The sequence below is a fragment of the Rhea pennata genome, chromosome 1 (assembly GCF_028389875.1).
Source record: "Rhea pennata isolate bPtePen1 chromosome 1, bPtePen1.pri, whole genome shotgun sequence".
Classification (NCBI taxonomy): Eukaryota; Metazoa; Chordata; class Aves; order Rheiformes; family Rheidae; genus Rhea; species Rhea pennata.
The window spans coordinates 56,582,665-56,597,518 of record NC_084663.1 but is presented as its reverse complement, the minus strand read 5'-3'; the positions used below and the strand labels follow the sequence as shown (position 1 = coordinate 56,597,518).

The window sequence follows — 14,854 nt, the reverse complement described above, 5'->3', positions numbered from 1 at the left end:
TTGTGAGCCTGCATGAAAATCAGAGCATTCAGCTAGAAAGATTTCCACAAGGCACATGATTAAGAAGAAAATGTGCATAAAGATGATTCAGGATGGGGCACAGCTCATGATTTCTTCAAATCACCACAGATTTATAGTCTTTGGAAGAAAAGGGCTAAGAAAGTAAGTTTAACACTGACCATCTCATTCAAGGCATCGGCATCTAGCCAAAACGATGCCAGGACAAACTGGCCAGTTCTGACCTGTACCAGCCATTAATCTGAAGGGCAAAAAGGCCATTGCAGATGCCTCCCTGGCAAATCCCAGACCATAAAGCTGAACAGAGCAACAGGCTCCGCTAGGCAGATTGCAGCAGTGGCTGCAGAGCTGCGTGTCGCTCGCTGTCCCAGTTGTCTGCTCCGCCTGGGAGCTGCCCGCTGGGGCTGCTGCCTCCTCAGCATCTCTCCTCCTCTTCTCTCACAAGCAAACCACCCCCAAGGGCTGGCCCTGCAGCAGGTTCATGCGTTGCTGTAGGTTTGGTGATACTATGCGCCTGCCAGGAACAACCAGGGAGCAGAACTGAGCAGGAGCTAGTTTTCTCTCTCACAAATGTTTTCTTTTTATGGCAAGTTCAGAAAAGTCTTTCCCTTCTCCACTGGGCCAAACCAAGTGGGGAAAGAGCGATGGACTCCGCTGGAGAGTAACTGGAAGAGGCAACACAGCATCAGGTCCCCACTCCGTTGGGCCTCACTCTCCTTTACCCTCCTCACGAGTGCTCCGAGGGAAGGATGCCGCTCCTCTGGGCATCGACTCCCAGGAGCAGGCAAATGCCAGGTTCCTGCTTTAGAACCAGGTAGGAGCAGAAGCCTCAACCACTACCTTTCGATGTTGGTTGAGCGGTCCCACGCCAAGGCATCGGCTAATTCAGAGCTGCTGGGTTTCCCTTTTGTGCGTGCCTCACCAGAAGCTGCCAGAGCTGAGATCACTACATGCCCTCCTTCCACCCCTCCATAGCACATTCTTTTAGGAGCACTTCAGCTGTGCTGACTCAGCTTTTCCCAGAACAGATAAAACTTTTCACTGGAAAACGCCTGCAAGGCTACACTCAGAAGGAAGCCAGACCTGACGCGAGCAGGTGCTTAGACCACTGTGTCCTTTTCTGTAGCACCCCCAAATCACAGCAGCTATAGAGTCACCATGGTCTATACAAAGGTTCCCTGCCGAGCAACCTCACTGCCTTACCAGCCCTGGGGAGAAAAGGCTGCCTCTTCTGAGGAAGAAAAGGGGGAGCTCAAATCTTGCCACAGCAGGAGCAGGAAGCATCGCCGGCACTGGCAGCTGCCCGGCGTGTTCAGCATTCCTCCCCACCGCCATCCTCCAGGAAAAGCTGTCCCTCCGTGTCAAGTGCTGCTCTCCAGGGCCAAGGCGGAAGCGATGAGCATACTCCCTTGACCCGCAAATGGGCGAGTTTCCAGCCTCTGGGCAGCTCGCAGCACACACGCACCAGCTCCAGGCTTTACGTTCGTCCTCCAATCTGCCACTCACTGCTGCAAACTGCCCCAGTTCAGGCCATAGGCAGCACAGCCACACACTCGAGGAAGGAAAGCTCAGAGTTGCCATTTGTTAGAGCCTGCTTCAAAAAGGCCTGCTCTATCCCCAACACTGAGCACCACCCAAGAGCTCTGGCCTCATTTCGATTCCAGATTTTTGAAAAATAGGTCTTGCTCCCACCTTCGGCCACCAGTAACACCTCAGCTCCAGGCCTTGCCATCATGCTGCTCTATCACTGCTTCTCCGTCAGCATCCACACCTGCTGATACAGGCAGCATGACATTTTCTCCTGAGAATAAGACTAATGGGGCAAGATATACTAAGTCTTGCCTATGCAATGGCAAGAGGAGAATGCAAAATCAGTTCAGAAAAGTCATCCAGACACCATCACACAGAGGCAGTTTAAGTACAATCTAAATTATCTCTATATTTTTATTTGTCATCATATTTGCTCATTTCTGCAGAGTATAACGTCACAAAGACCAAAATAGAGAGAGCGCCTTGTCGCTGAGCTCACGTCAGTTAAACACAATAGGTACAAAACTAGGTGACTCTGTCTTATTTATCATACATTTTTTTTTCAGTCATTTATATACAAAGAACTACTCTATATGGAAAAATAATAAACAAATCCCATGGGTATGTTACATGGTAAACAAAGAGGAAAGAAGAGGGGTAGCAGGTGAGTGGGAACAGCTCCAAGGGCATACTCTTGAAACTGGCATATTTATTAGGGCCCTTGGCTACCACTAACAGATCTACAAGACCGTAGGGTGTCTTGGCCTTGGTTTCAAGCTCCGGTCTTACTACATATTTGTTCCTCCAAGACAGAGTGGCTACAGAGCCAATCCTTGTTCTAGCCCTTGCCTGTCTTGAGGGACAGCAGTAAGCTCAGAGATTATATTGTGTAGCATTAAAAAAATATATATAAAATTACAATGTGTGGCAGCTGGCTATTGTTCGGGTGCTAATCTTCACTAGGCTTCTCTGAAGGTAGCTAGTGCAAAGTGGTTATACTTTAAATCACTACATACATGAAGCTTCAAGAATATCCAGATCCTATGCACAATATATGCAGCATAAATTTTAAAGTAACTTTAAAAATGCTTCCCCAAACCTGGATCATCTTCAAGCTCAATGGGACAATCCCAGAGATTTCAGGTCTCAGCTACCCAATGCAACAAACATCAGGGACAGTCACCAAGTGACACTGGGATATCATAAAGTCCTGCAAATGCAGTAAGAAGGGGGAATGGGCTGTGCCCTGTCCCCCACTTGCCTAAGAGAGCAGGGAAGTTTAAAATAAATACTAAGCACTAAAGAACTATTAACCAAAGGTATGGAAGATGGAAGGAAAGCCCATTCAGTCTCCAGTCCTGCTTTCCAGGAAGGTTATGGGATAAGGAAAGTGTTTTACACCATGCCCAGAAAAAAGTCTGGTAGATAGCATCAGCATGTCCATTTAAGTAGTGACAGATTTAGGAAAAACAGCAACTAACTGTTGGCATTGCAGGATATGTACAAACAAGGAAATCCAGGAGCACAGAAGCTTTTGCATTCACTGATCCTCTCCCCAACTCCCTCAGGAGTTGGCACCACTGCTCCCATCCCCTTCACTGCCCACCTCAGACATGCAAGTATGGATGGATATGCTGCCCAGGGTCCTCTTCACCTTCCCCCACCTTAGCCTCACAGCAGAGAACAAACCTGCCCATCTTTGAGCCCGCTTCCCACCTACTCCTGACTAGACATTCCTGGGAGGGGTGCTGAACAAAGAAGGGGCTCTTTGCTCCCCATAGCTTGTGAGAAAATGAATGAGCATGTATATATACTGGGACACAAGAGGAAAGGTAAGTTCCATAAAATAAATCAGAATCCAGTTCTGGCAGAGGGACTAGACACAATCTGGAAATGCACAAGTCTGCTGATGGCACAGTGGGCATCAAGCAGGAGAGGAACAGTGAAACTACAGCCAAGGAGAAAGGAGCCTGATGTAGCCTCTCCTCTTTACTTCCTGCCCACAGGCGCAATCTCATCTATGATACTTGACTGTGTGCCCCCTTGCCTCATTTTAGCCAATTTTAAACAAGCAAGAGGTATTTCTTGGTGCTTGGATAGATCTACAGAGGGACTGGTTTTAATGTGGCTCTGCTAAACATCTAGGGGCCCATTCAAAGCCCAACAAAAGCAAGGGGAAGCTTCTTTTCTCACTTCAGTGGATTCTGGCTCCAACCTTAATAGCATTGGAGTTGCTGCTAGGTCAGTAAAGTGTACAGCAGCAGCAGCAAGTGCTGCCTGTGAAATTATAAAGGACAATTTTAACCAGCCAAGTTGTGTCAGCTTTCAAATCTGCTCCAGTTTGTCCTGGACAACAACAGAGATAAAAAGCAAGACGGAGTGTGCAACATCCCTTTCTGAATACTCCAGCCTAAGGGCAACACTTGTGCAGCTCACATAGGAATTCAGCGATGATGAGCCTGAGGAAGGCTATCTGCAAAAAGATGGGCATATACTCTAGCAGTAGCAGTGAAATCCACAACTTTAAAGAGGGGCAGTTGTATTAGTGGGGGGCAGGAAACAATGAGAGAGAAGATTTTATTTTTTCATGTTTTCCTTACCCCAAGAAGGACCAAAAGATCAGGGTTGTACAAACTTCAATATTGTACTTCTACCACCTATCATGGCCAATCCTCAGCTTCCTTAGCAGGAGAAACACTGCAGGGAGGTATCTTGCTGTAGGAACACAGGGAAGATGGGAAGCTTAGACACCTGGTAATTAGAAAACCCGACACCCTAAGACAGCAGTTCCACCCCCACTGAGCTTCAGTGAGCATCAGCTTCAGGCAGGGAATGTAGGTGAGAAGAACATGAGGAAATTCCTGTCCTTTGTCCCCTCACTCACTCAAGTACAGGACTGCACAGTCAGGTGCTTAAGGGGTGGCAGATGTTTCTCATTAAGTATTCAAGGCATTGGCTACAGAGAGACCAATCTCTGGTCTCGTCCTCAAGGATTCTTATCGCTGCATCCTAATCCCATTTCCCAAGGATCACAGTGAAGTTAGTACCAGGGAGCTGGGGGAGCAAGCTGTGCCTACATAACCATTCAAAAAGAGGAATACAAAGCAGTCATGTTGTCCAGTTGGAAAGAAAACATTTTTCACCACAACTCTAGGCTCTGGTAAGTCACACTCCACACCAAGTTGGGCAGGCATGGGAGACCACAGCCCTTTGCTTCAATCAATCTCAGGCAACTACTCTAAGAAATGGGCTGAGAGAGAGGACTTCTGGCCATTTCCCCACCTTCACACTACTCATTGTGTCCATACCCACAGAAGCTAATGGGAAGCGTCCACTTCTGCAATCTGCACTCTTTAGGAAGTGATATGACTTGCGTGTTTCTGTTTCAATAAATTAAAAGAAAGGAAGAAAACCCCAACAACAACAAAAGAGCGAAAATTCCAGCCTGCGCTGGCTGTTTCCTCTCCTAGAACTCATCATCAGAGCTCAGCAGGAGGGTCTTCTCGTTATCGCGAGCACCCGAGCAGCTGTGCGAGCGTGAGATGACATGACCACCGTTGCGCCAGGGTGGGCCATGCTCCAGTGTTGACTGCTGGGTGTACTGCTGGTAGGCTGGGGAGAAGTTGTGGATCGCATCTTGCACAATGTCATGAGGGTTCATAGTCTCTTTGAGGCTGCTGGAGATGCTCTTCATGGGAGCACAGCGACCTGCCAGGGTAAGACAGGGAGGGACAAGTGAAGGATACCACTGCCATGTCCCACACTTATTAATGTACAGGTAAGGAGAACAGGGAACATGCACTCCTAGGTCCTGCAGAAGTTATTGCACAGACCTCCTTAAGCAGTTGCTGAGGAAACACTATCACAATAACAGTGCAAAGTTTTACAAGGAATGCTCTTAAGGTCCAGCCACACTAGCCAAGTGAGTCCACTTCAACAGCAAATGGGACACATCATGCGAATGAGACACACCCACTCCACTATACACTACCTGGTCTGGCTTGGGGGGGGTGTAATGAAGACAGACACGTGGGGAGGTGCTTCTCTAAAGGGATTCAGAGGACAAAAACTAAAGAAATTGAGAAAATACAGAAGAAGTGGTATTTGCCATTTCCATTCACTGGAAATAATACTGACAGACAGTATCAAAGCATTCGTAAGAAGAAATCATAAAAGGAGAAAGCAGCATAAAGGAAGGAAAGGAAGGGAACAGGCAGTATTAGAGGTAGAACCTCTCAATGGTTGGAGGGCAACACAGTGATACAGAGAAGGCAGTGGCAGTTGAAGACAGTGCCACACACAAGTGTTGCATGCAGAGGAAAGTTGTGTGTCTTTTGGGGAGCTATTCCTCATGGCTTTTAGGGTCCTATTTCCAGCATGATCTTCTGGCTCTGCTCTCAGTCCTGAGGATGAGCTCCCCAAACCATGAAGGCATGCTGCTTATTTGTGGCAATTATGAAAACATGTGCAGGGAGGGGGGAGGCAGAGGAAAGGCCAGGTGAGAGGGCAAACCAGCTACTTTGAGACCTTGTGAAATTCTTTGGAGAGGATTTTCATACAGTCTCAACGCATAAACACTCTAATACTAGGTTATGGCACTGCCTAAGCACCTGTTTTACAACCTATACTCCAGATACCCTAAAGCAGTTGTGTGAGGCAGTCAAGTTACAGACCTACAGGAAGGGGTAACAAGGGACAGAGCAGGTAGTTTGCAGGCTGGGAACCAGGACAGAACGACATCCCAGTTAAAACCAACTAAGACCAACACAGAGCATGCTGCACCTACCGTATGGTCCATATGATGGAACAGCTGCAACAGGGACCAGTGGCCAAAGCAATGGAGAGAAAAAAAGGAGGAGGGGAGAGAGATAGAAAGAGAGAGAAATAGACAGACAGAGAAGATAAGAACTGAACAAGTCCCACCACCAAAAGTTCCCCAGTTGTGCTGGCCAGCAGTTCACACTTTCACCACATATAGATGTCACCTCCTCTAGCTGCAGCCACTGTCCTTTCAGAAACTCTGGGGCTCACTGGGATGGAGGGACAATCTACAAGAACACTGCTCAAGGGCTGCAGTCTTCTTGCAGCATAGCCCCCCAATACCAACAGGAAAGAAACCCCTTTATCTGGAGACCACCACACGAATTGGCACAGACTGGGCATAAGAACTCCCTTTTCCCAGAAGTAACTTCCACCTCCCTCTTCCCCAGAATAAAGTTTCCAGTCCCTCCACCCTCACAGTCATTACAGGAAGATCCTTCTCCTCCAAGCCAAACACACTGCCAAAGCACAGCCTCATTTTCCTGACCTGGAGTCAAAACAGAACCTGCTTCAGGCCCTGTCCATCCTTCCTTCAGTCTCTTGCACAATCTGGAGCAATGGAGTTCCCCTTGGGGGAGACAGGAAGGACAAGCCCACTCTACCAAAAGGAAGCAATGTCTTGCAGCCCTGAGGTCTGCAACAAGCTATTGTGGGTGGCACACTAAGGAACTGAAAAGGGAACAGTGCAATTCAGGCAAGGTTTGCAGAGCTTTGCACAACCTTGATGTCTGAACAGACACCACGGAGGAGGGAACATGGTGTTTTTCCCAGCACCCAGGGTGAGAGTCATATCAGTTTGTTGGCTGCTAGAGGGACCAACCTCCACCCAGTCTCACTACTAAACAGACATACCATCTTCTTGTGTTGGTATATTCCGTACCTTGTGCATCAAGTCTCTTGTCCGCATACACCTTGTATGTGAAGGCATGGCGCAGGGCAATGGCTGCAAAGAACATCTCCACACAAATGATGAAGTCTTGATACCCAGCAGCTACGGTGCCTTCACCCACAGACACGTTGGCAGAGTGGATTTTGGGGATGGCACCACACTTTTCCAGGATGGCCAAGAGCATCCCTGAACAGAGCAACAGGTTTATGTAAATGTGCAGGAAACATGTTTGCATACCAACTGCTAGGAATGGCAACAGCTGCCTCTGCATATCCCTGGTTGCAAAACGATTTAACACAGAAACTACAAACAGGGCTGGCTGGGTAACTCCCATTCACACTAACCTGTACTACAGAGAAAGGAGGAATAAATCAAACATATATGTTCAAGCATGACTCCTTTCTATGATCTGTGGAACCAGCTGCTACAGGAAGCAATCATGTCCAAAAGTTTAAAAAGAAGTCAGGTATTTCTGTGAGTGATGTCAGCACCTCCATGAGAGCTAGAGCAAAAACTGAGGTAGCAGAGCTTTTCACTTTAAGTACAAAGTTTATGACACACACACTTGCAAGATTCTTCTCCCTGTACATAACCAGGTGGCTGAAGAATTCCAGAGAAGGCAGACAGCATGTGACCAGATGGTTCAAGATGATAAACTAGACAGTTTATTAGTTTGCCTGTATGTAAAGAGGACAAGCCATACTCCAACAGTCTGAATTCCATCTAAATACCAACTCAATTAATCTTTGAAGTGCAACTCAGTAAGTCTAAGTAAGGCAGTGAACAGGGAAATGCTTAGCGCCTACTAATAAGAAACACTAAGCTTACACAGAATTTAGGCTTTCTGAATATGCCTCCGTATGCATCGATGTGTTCATATTCAGAACATGCTTTGGCTCAGCAGTGGTTCTGTGGCAGCACAGGGTGCTTTCAGCTGGTGTGACACTTCACAGGAATCATAGATACGTGATTAGAATTTGGTTTATAGAGCACTAAAAAATTCCTAAAAAATTTCAGATGTGCCACTTGAATCAATAAAGTAGCAGCATGCAGATAAGATCTTGGCAGGTTATGCTTTATGATTGCTTCAGGAATGCAAAAGACTCTTCAGCCAAATAGCTGATTTTGCCAGGCAGATGTGTGCATGTACGTGCATGCAGAGGGATACCAAGGAGCAGAAAAACAAAAATAAAATTTAGCAAAACAGAGCTTTCCCAGAGAAAAGCAACCTAAGACTATAAAACCAACCAAATTAAAAAAGAAATCCAGAAAGACAGATTAGGTATTAATTAGCACCTGCTCCACCAACTCTTAATATACGAGTCCCTGCAGAGAGATCTTTGTGCCTACACAAAACACCTCACCTTGCCAGAAGGACAGGAAGATGACAGACTTCACCATGAAGAACTTGAGGACCGGCCTATAGGGGCTGAGCAGCTCACGCGTGGCAAAGTAGAAAAGGAAGAGGGCATACAGCGCCAGGCTGACAGAGATGTTGTAGATGATCGTCACGTAGAGGTAGCCACTGGTTACACTGAAGCAAGAGGATAGATGAACACCTGGAATCTCAGGGTGATCCCAGCTTTCCCCCTACCTCTGCCACCAGGAAGTAACAAGACTCTGCTTCCTTCCTGCCTCCTGGTCCCACTCCCTCCCCAAAACTGAGGTAGAAAAAAAGACCTGAAGTCAACAGGTTTATCCCTCCCCTCTTTTCTCACATACATATTCAAGCCTGTGTGTCCCACCATCTTTTCCCATGGCTCAGCATGCACACAAACTTCAAGCACAGCTAGGCAGGGAAGAGGAAGCTGAGCCTTGCATGCTAGACAAACAAACTTACTCAAAGTCACCATCCTGGTACTTGCCAAAGGCCTGAAGGATGACTGTGCTGATCGCCATGAGGGGCTTCACCACACAAAACTGCAGGGTAGCCTACAGGAATGAGAGAGAGGGAATAAGAAGTCAGGAGGTACAAAGGCCAAGCTCCCAAACAAGTATTACTGTAGGATGTTCACTGGAACAGCTTAATAGGGCAACATAATCCAGCCTCACCAAGGAGTCTAGCCCCACCACTTGCTAGTTGATTGTCCTTGAGGGCTACAGCTCCCAACAGCAGAGGGAGATTCAGAGGAAGCATGTGTGCTATCTGCCAGTCCAGGACAGGAAGAAAAGCCTCTACTATACAGGTTGCTACTGGGAGCCGCTCAGCTGCTTTCTTCCAGAGCTGTTTCATAGACTGTGCTGCAACACATTATGCCTGGTAACTGCACGAAAAAGTCCCACACTGTTCTATGGTACAGACACAGTAAGTTTGTAAAGTACACAGTGAAAAGTGATATCAGGGAAGGGATGTAAACTCCAACCCACACTTTCCACAAAGCTGGGCAAGAAGGCCCCCTGGATAAGAGCGGAACCCAGCTCTCTCAGGAGGAACTTTGACAACTGACAGCATATTCAGGCATTTCATAAGCACTGTGATGTGTGCTGCCAGATAGAAGTTAGAGCTATCCTGCTGTCCCAGTGTAATCTTTACAGAATCTCCCCAAAGGCTCTGTGGAACGTAAAATCGGCTCTATCCATTCCGTCAGTAGATGCTATAGATATAAATCACTGCTCCTATCAGGATTCCTTCTCTCTCAAAGTTATCCCAGACTTCATCTTTCTGGAAAAAAGAGAAGTCAAATTTCAATGCCCAAGAGAGCAAAGAGTTGCAAGCCTAAAAATGTCATCCTTGTCTCTCTGAAGGAGCTTGGAAGAGCCTGGCCAGGTGCTGACCTGCATGCATGTGGGGAGGGCTGTGTATGGAAAGAAGGCAAAGAGGAATAATTGTTTTGGATACGATGCAATTTGTTAGTGGTCATAAGACTTCAAGGAGATTAAAAACCCCAGCACAGGCCAGTTAGTGAGTCACTGTAAAGATGTGAACTGGAAAAGGTCAACCTAACTGGTAAACAACTCTGTCCTCTGAGCTTCCCCTCCTTCCAATCTGAGGATAGTTTAACCATTTCCCTGCAAGCCTAATCACCACATTTTATTTTCAGTCTCTTCCCCAAAAGAAGATGCTAAGGCATAAGGGAAGCACATGGATGGTGTGTGACCCATCTGTGACAGTCAGCAGACAGAAACTCAGCGAAGAACCTCAGAGTGAGACATCTTTAAGAAAACAAGTGACCACCACACTACTGACTGCCAGAAAACTGCAGGCAACACAGGTTGACTGACTGACCCACAGCAGGCACCTGCCTGAGAACAGCTCAGAGTTGGGAGAAGGGGAGCGAGGATGGAAAGAAGGAATGGTTGTAACACACAGACTCCTTCAGGATGCAAGAGCCTGGAAAGAGCACAAAACTGGGGCAGTTGTGGTACAAGGCAGCTGCACCACTGCAAGGTGCTCTTTTCAGCAGGTTCCACTTCCTGATCATCACAATGGTGGGCACTGCACAGATCAGCACTGAGATCTATTCTGTTACTCTTTTGCATCAAACTATTTGGGAATTTGCTAGGCAAGTTCTCACTCACCAATCCTGGAAGTCTAGAAGTACCAGAAAGCAAGTTTGGTGTCAAAGATTTCTCATCAAGGCAATATGAAAGCTTGAGCCAAGAAGGACAGTAGTAGTTACATATCCCTTTACAAAACATCTCCCTCCCAGTCTCCACAGCAGAATTAGGAGTTTGCAAAGGGCAGGCCTGACTAGAACTGCTGTCGGGCCCCAGCAAAACAAAAGCAAAATACCCACCTGAATCAGATTTACTGAATGAGCTGAGGATTTGCAGAAGTCAGCAGAATCCCCCAGAAAAAGTGTTTCTAGTCTTCATCATTGTGAAAACTTTTGCAAACATAGCCAAGTGCAAGCAGTATAAAGATACATGCCAGAGGCTCTGGGACATCTCAAACAAAAGGTCTAAGGCAAATTATTTCTCCAGCACTTCTTCACTTTGATGGGGTGTTAAGTCTACTTATGACATTTTTAAAAGATCAATATTAAAATTGGGATCTTGAAGAACAGCTGATGCTAATGGAATCAAATATGGGGTATATGAATTAAGCCCAAAAGAAACAAGAGAAGCAGCACTGGGAGTCACTTCAGAAATAAAATATCAGGGAATAAAAATGGAAAGCCATGAGGACCAGAATATGAGACAAACAGAAGAAAAAGTATGGTCTTTTGAAAACAGCCAATCATTCCATACAGTTTAACAGCAAACATTACAATGAGGCTGCACAGTACCCTTGACATTCCTGTATATTCCAAAAGACAGGAGATAAGGCATGACATGGAAGAGAAGGCAGAGCAGACATGTAGACCTAATCACTGGAAATACAACGAACTGAGCCCTCTCAAAGGGCCAGACCTGCTTTAGGCTGCCTCCAGAGAAGCTTCACTTTTCATTTCAGCAAGTGAGCAAAACCTCATAACTCACCTGCTATTTCCTGGTAACCGGAGGTCACAACTACCTGAATTCTGGGGGTGAACAGACAAGGGCTGCATTAGGGCTTAAATCTCTCTTTCCCTCCCCCTCAGCATACTCAACGCAGCGCGCGCGCACACACACACACAGCGAGCAATACTCAGTTCCTCCTATAAAATGTTGTGTCATGTTCATTCTCCACCTGCTCCTCAACTCCTAACCACAATAGCAGCACCAGGAATTCAGGAGGCTGTTACACAATAGGGGTGTCTGCAACAAATACAGGCATCGATTTCTTAAAAGTTGAAATCTCTGTATTTCTGAAAGGGAAGAAGAAACCAGAATCTCTTCCCAGAGTGAATGTCAGACCTATGAGAGAAACTGGGCCTACTGCTAGGCCCTTCTGCTTTGGGAGCAAGTAGAAAATTTTAAAACCACAAAAAGAAATTCTCTCACCAGTTCATGGGCTGCTCTCAAAGTAATACTATAAACGTGCTGAAAGCAGTACTCTTCTCAGGAGCTCAGCAGGAAAGACACCATTGCCACCTCCCCCACACACTTCATTTCTGTAGGATAGCTCCTTAAGCCCATACCTGTTTGCAGAACCTCAGGAATCCAATAGAATAGGTCTTTCCCCACAGGCAGCAAGTCCCATATACACAGCTGGACCTGAAAGAGCCAATGCAAGATGACCACGTTCAGAGACAAGTTTGGGGCTGGAGTGCAAGACTCCTGCTCCAGCTCATCTATCTCTCCGTAACAAAGCCGCAGGATTTTTGCTTCCTCCAGCCATGATTACAGTCTCTTTCAGACACATTTAAAATAACATCTGGACTTTATACTCCAAACTTTTAAAACTGACCAGCATAGAGAGAAACATCGATCCTGAAGGAAGCACACACAACCAACATTCACCAAAGACAGAAAAGATTTAAAGGAGGAAGAGAAGAAAAGAGGAAAAGAAACAAAGGAGAAAGCAGGTGTCCAGAAAAGCTGTGAATCAGTCCAGTTTGCCTAAGAGGATGTGATCCGTCTTATCTGTCTCAGAGTAGGATATTGGTGAATCACCACTAGCCATCTTGCCCAGTTCCAGAAGACATTTGCCACCTGACACAGCTTTTAGTTGCAGGGATAGAGACACAGTAGATGGGCACAGAAGGATGAGAGTCAGTCATGCTGTAAGAAGGATAAATACTCACTCAATCGGTTTCCCTCTGATCTCAGACATGATGGAGCTCTCCCCACCCAGGTACTCATAGCAGAGGCTGAGAAAGTTGTATATTACAAAGGCTGCAAAGACATCAATCAGAGCAAAATGACAACCAACTTCAAAAACAGGTGGAAGGATTCAGAGTGCAGGCAACAGACCAAACATCAGTAAGGCCTGCTTAGGCAGCCTTTCGCCTTCCGAAGCACTCCAGATTGTTTTCACTGCATTTATCTCTCTACCTCAGCATTTACAAGACTATCTGAAGTGGAGTTTGGCCAAGGTCCCAGGCTAATTCCACTATTCACGCCAAAAGCATCACAGGACCATTTTTGACTGTGGTCTGTCTCTGTTTTTCTTGGCATCTGTAAGATGCCATTCTTTATAGAGCTCCTGTACATTATTCCAGGACATTAAACTGGTACTAACTTGGATGAAAAAGTTCTCTTTGATCTGTCAACCATATCTTCGTGCCTCCAGTACCCCTTCAAGGTGATAAGCACAGAGTCTTTCTGAAGTGATGGGACTGCAGATTTAAGACTTGGAGAAACAGAGGGGTTTGCCAAACACAGAAGCTCTGTTTTTGTGTGCGGTGGTGATTTGGGGGAAAAAAAATGGCCCTGTGTTTCTTTTCCTCAAAAAGATGAGAGTTCCTGCATACTGAATAGCTTTGTCCTTGGGCTACCTCTGTTCTGCCTTCCACACCAACTTGGTACAGGTAAGAAAGAGCCTTCACAGACTGACCACTAATATTCTCTCCCATTTCAATTCTATTCAATGCTCAGTCTTGCTGATACATATGTAGCGAAGTAAAGACACTGTGAGGAGGGATCTTACCATAACTATAGACACATTTCATTTTCAAGATGCCCAAACCCACTTAATTGTGCATGGCGTTAGCATATATGTGCCTTGTCTGCCACACTCTTGGCTTGTTATACTTTTGTTGGACGCTGATATAGCTGTGAGATTTTTAGGGCAAGGACTGTACTCCTAAGTTTCCATATACAGCCTTGAAGCAAGATGATGGACTAGGTAACCCCCCCCCCCCCGCCAAGGCCTCTTCCAACTTTATTTTCCATGACAGTCAATAGCTGGACATTCCCTGGATTGTCACTATCCAAATGCTAGTTTTGCTCCCTAGCATTGCCATGATACGAAGGCATGACTACTTGAGGTGGAAACACAAATCTCAAGGAATTCTGAAATAAGAAAAAAAGCCTAATGTACAGTACTGAAAAACTGATCTCACCAAGGAGCTAGTTATTAGATCTGAGGTCAATTTTCCCACATGAATGTAGTGCCACAGTCAAAGAAAGACACCAACCTTAATTTGCTCTACAAGCATCCAAACTATGCCCTAAAAAAGAGGTACTCAATATTCCCCAAAATACTCACAGTCTTGCAACACCATATTAATGGCTTCTGGACGTGCCCAGCTGGCAAGAATTCTACAGCACATTAAAGACTGTAGTATATCTGCTTCTATTCATGTAATTGGGATATTACTGTCTATAATCCTTGTTATTAAACAGGTTTAAGTATGTTCAAACTATATGATTCTGTGAAAGCCTTAATTAGGAAATACCAAATACGGAAAAGTTATTAAGTAAACTGTGGTAACCTCTTTTGCCTGCAGCTTTCCTGCAAGCCCTTTTAACTTAGTCGGTAGCTCCCAGTACCCAAAGGCAGAAAAGCTGAGCTTTTCCTACTATCCTCCAGTGACCCCTGCCCTCTGATGTGGTCATTACAATACCAGCTGCCCATTCCACAAGCACTAGGGAAGAGATGACATCAGAGGAAGAAAACAATCAAAACAAACAAACAAAAAGGTGGACAGGACACATCTGCCCCTACATCTGCAGAAGAAGTAAGTGCAAATTATCAAAGCTAACTACACTGGCATAGCAGCTCTTCTCCTCCCATTCCAGATCCACATTCATCAGATGTGCTCATGACATCAATGCAACAAAAAACAA

General features: G+C 46.0%; 1 protein-coding gene across 4 annotated transcripts in view; it reads right to left on the bottom strand.

Moving 5' to 3' along the window:
- Positions 1-1,937: 1,937 nt before the first annotated feature.
- Positions 1,938-14,854, bottom strand: part of TMEM184B (transmembrane protein 184B) — a 30,768-nt gene continuing 17,851 nt past the window's right edge. For 2 of the 4 annotated variants that reach the window (XM_062588065.1, XM_062588053.1), the window contains 7 exons: positions 12,868-12,958; positions 12,262-12,337; positions 9,099-9,190; positions 8,623-8,792; positions 7,250-7,444; positions 6,335-6,358; positions 1,938-5,256 (listed from right to left, as the gene is read on the bottom strand). In XM_062588065.1, coding sequence (XP_062444049.1) covers positions 5,015-5,256; positions 6,335-6,358; positions 7,250-7,444; positions 8,623-8,792; positions 9,099-9,190; positions 12,262-12,337; positions 12,868-12,958 — 890 coding nt within the window. In that variant the 3' untranslated portion in view covers positions 1,938-5,014. Of the gene's footprint in view, positions 5,257-5,539; positions 5,618-6,334; positions 6,359-7,249; positions 7,445-8,622; positions 8,793-9,098; positions 9,191-12,261; positions 12,338-12,867; positions 12,959-14,854 lie in introns of all 4 variants that reach the window. The other 2 variants (XR_009959957.1, XM_062588046.1) reach the window with 2 other exon arrangements.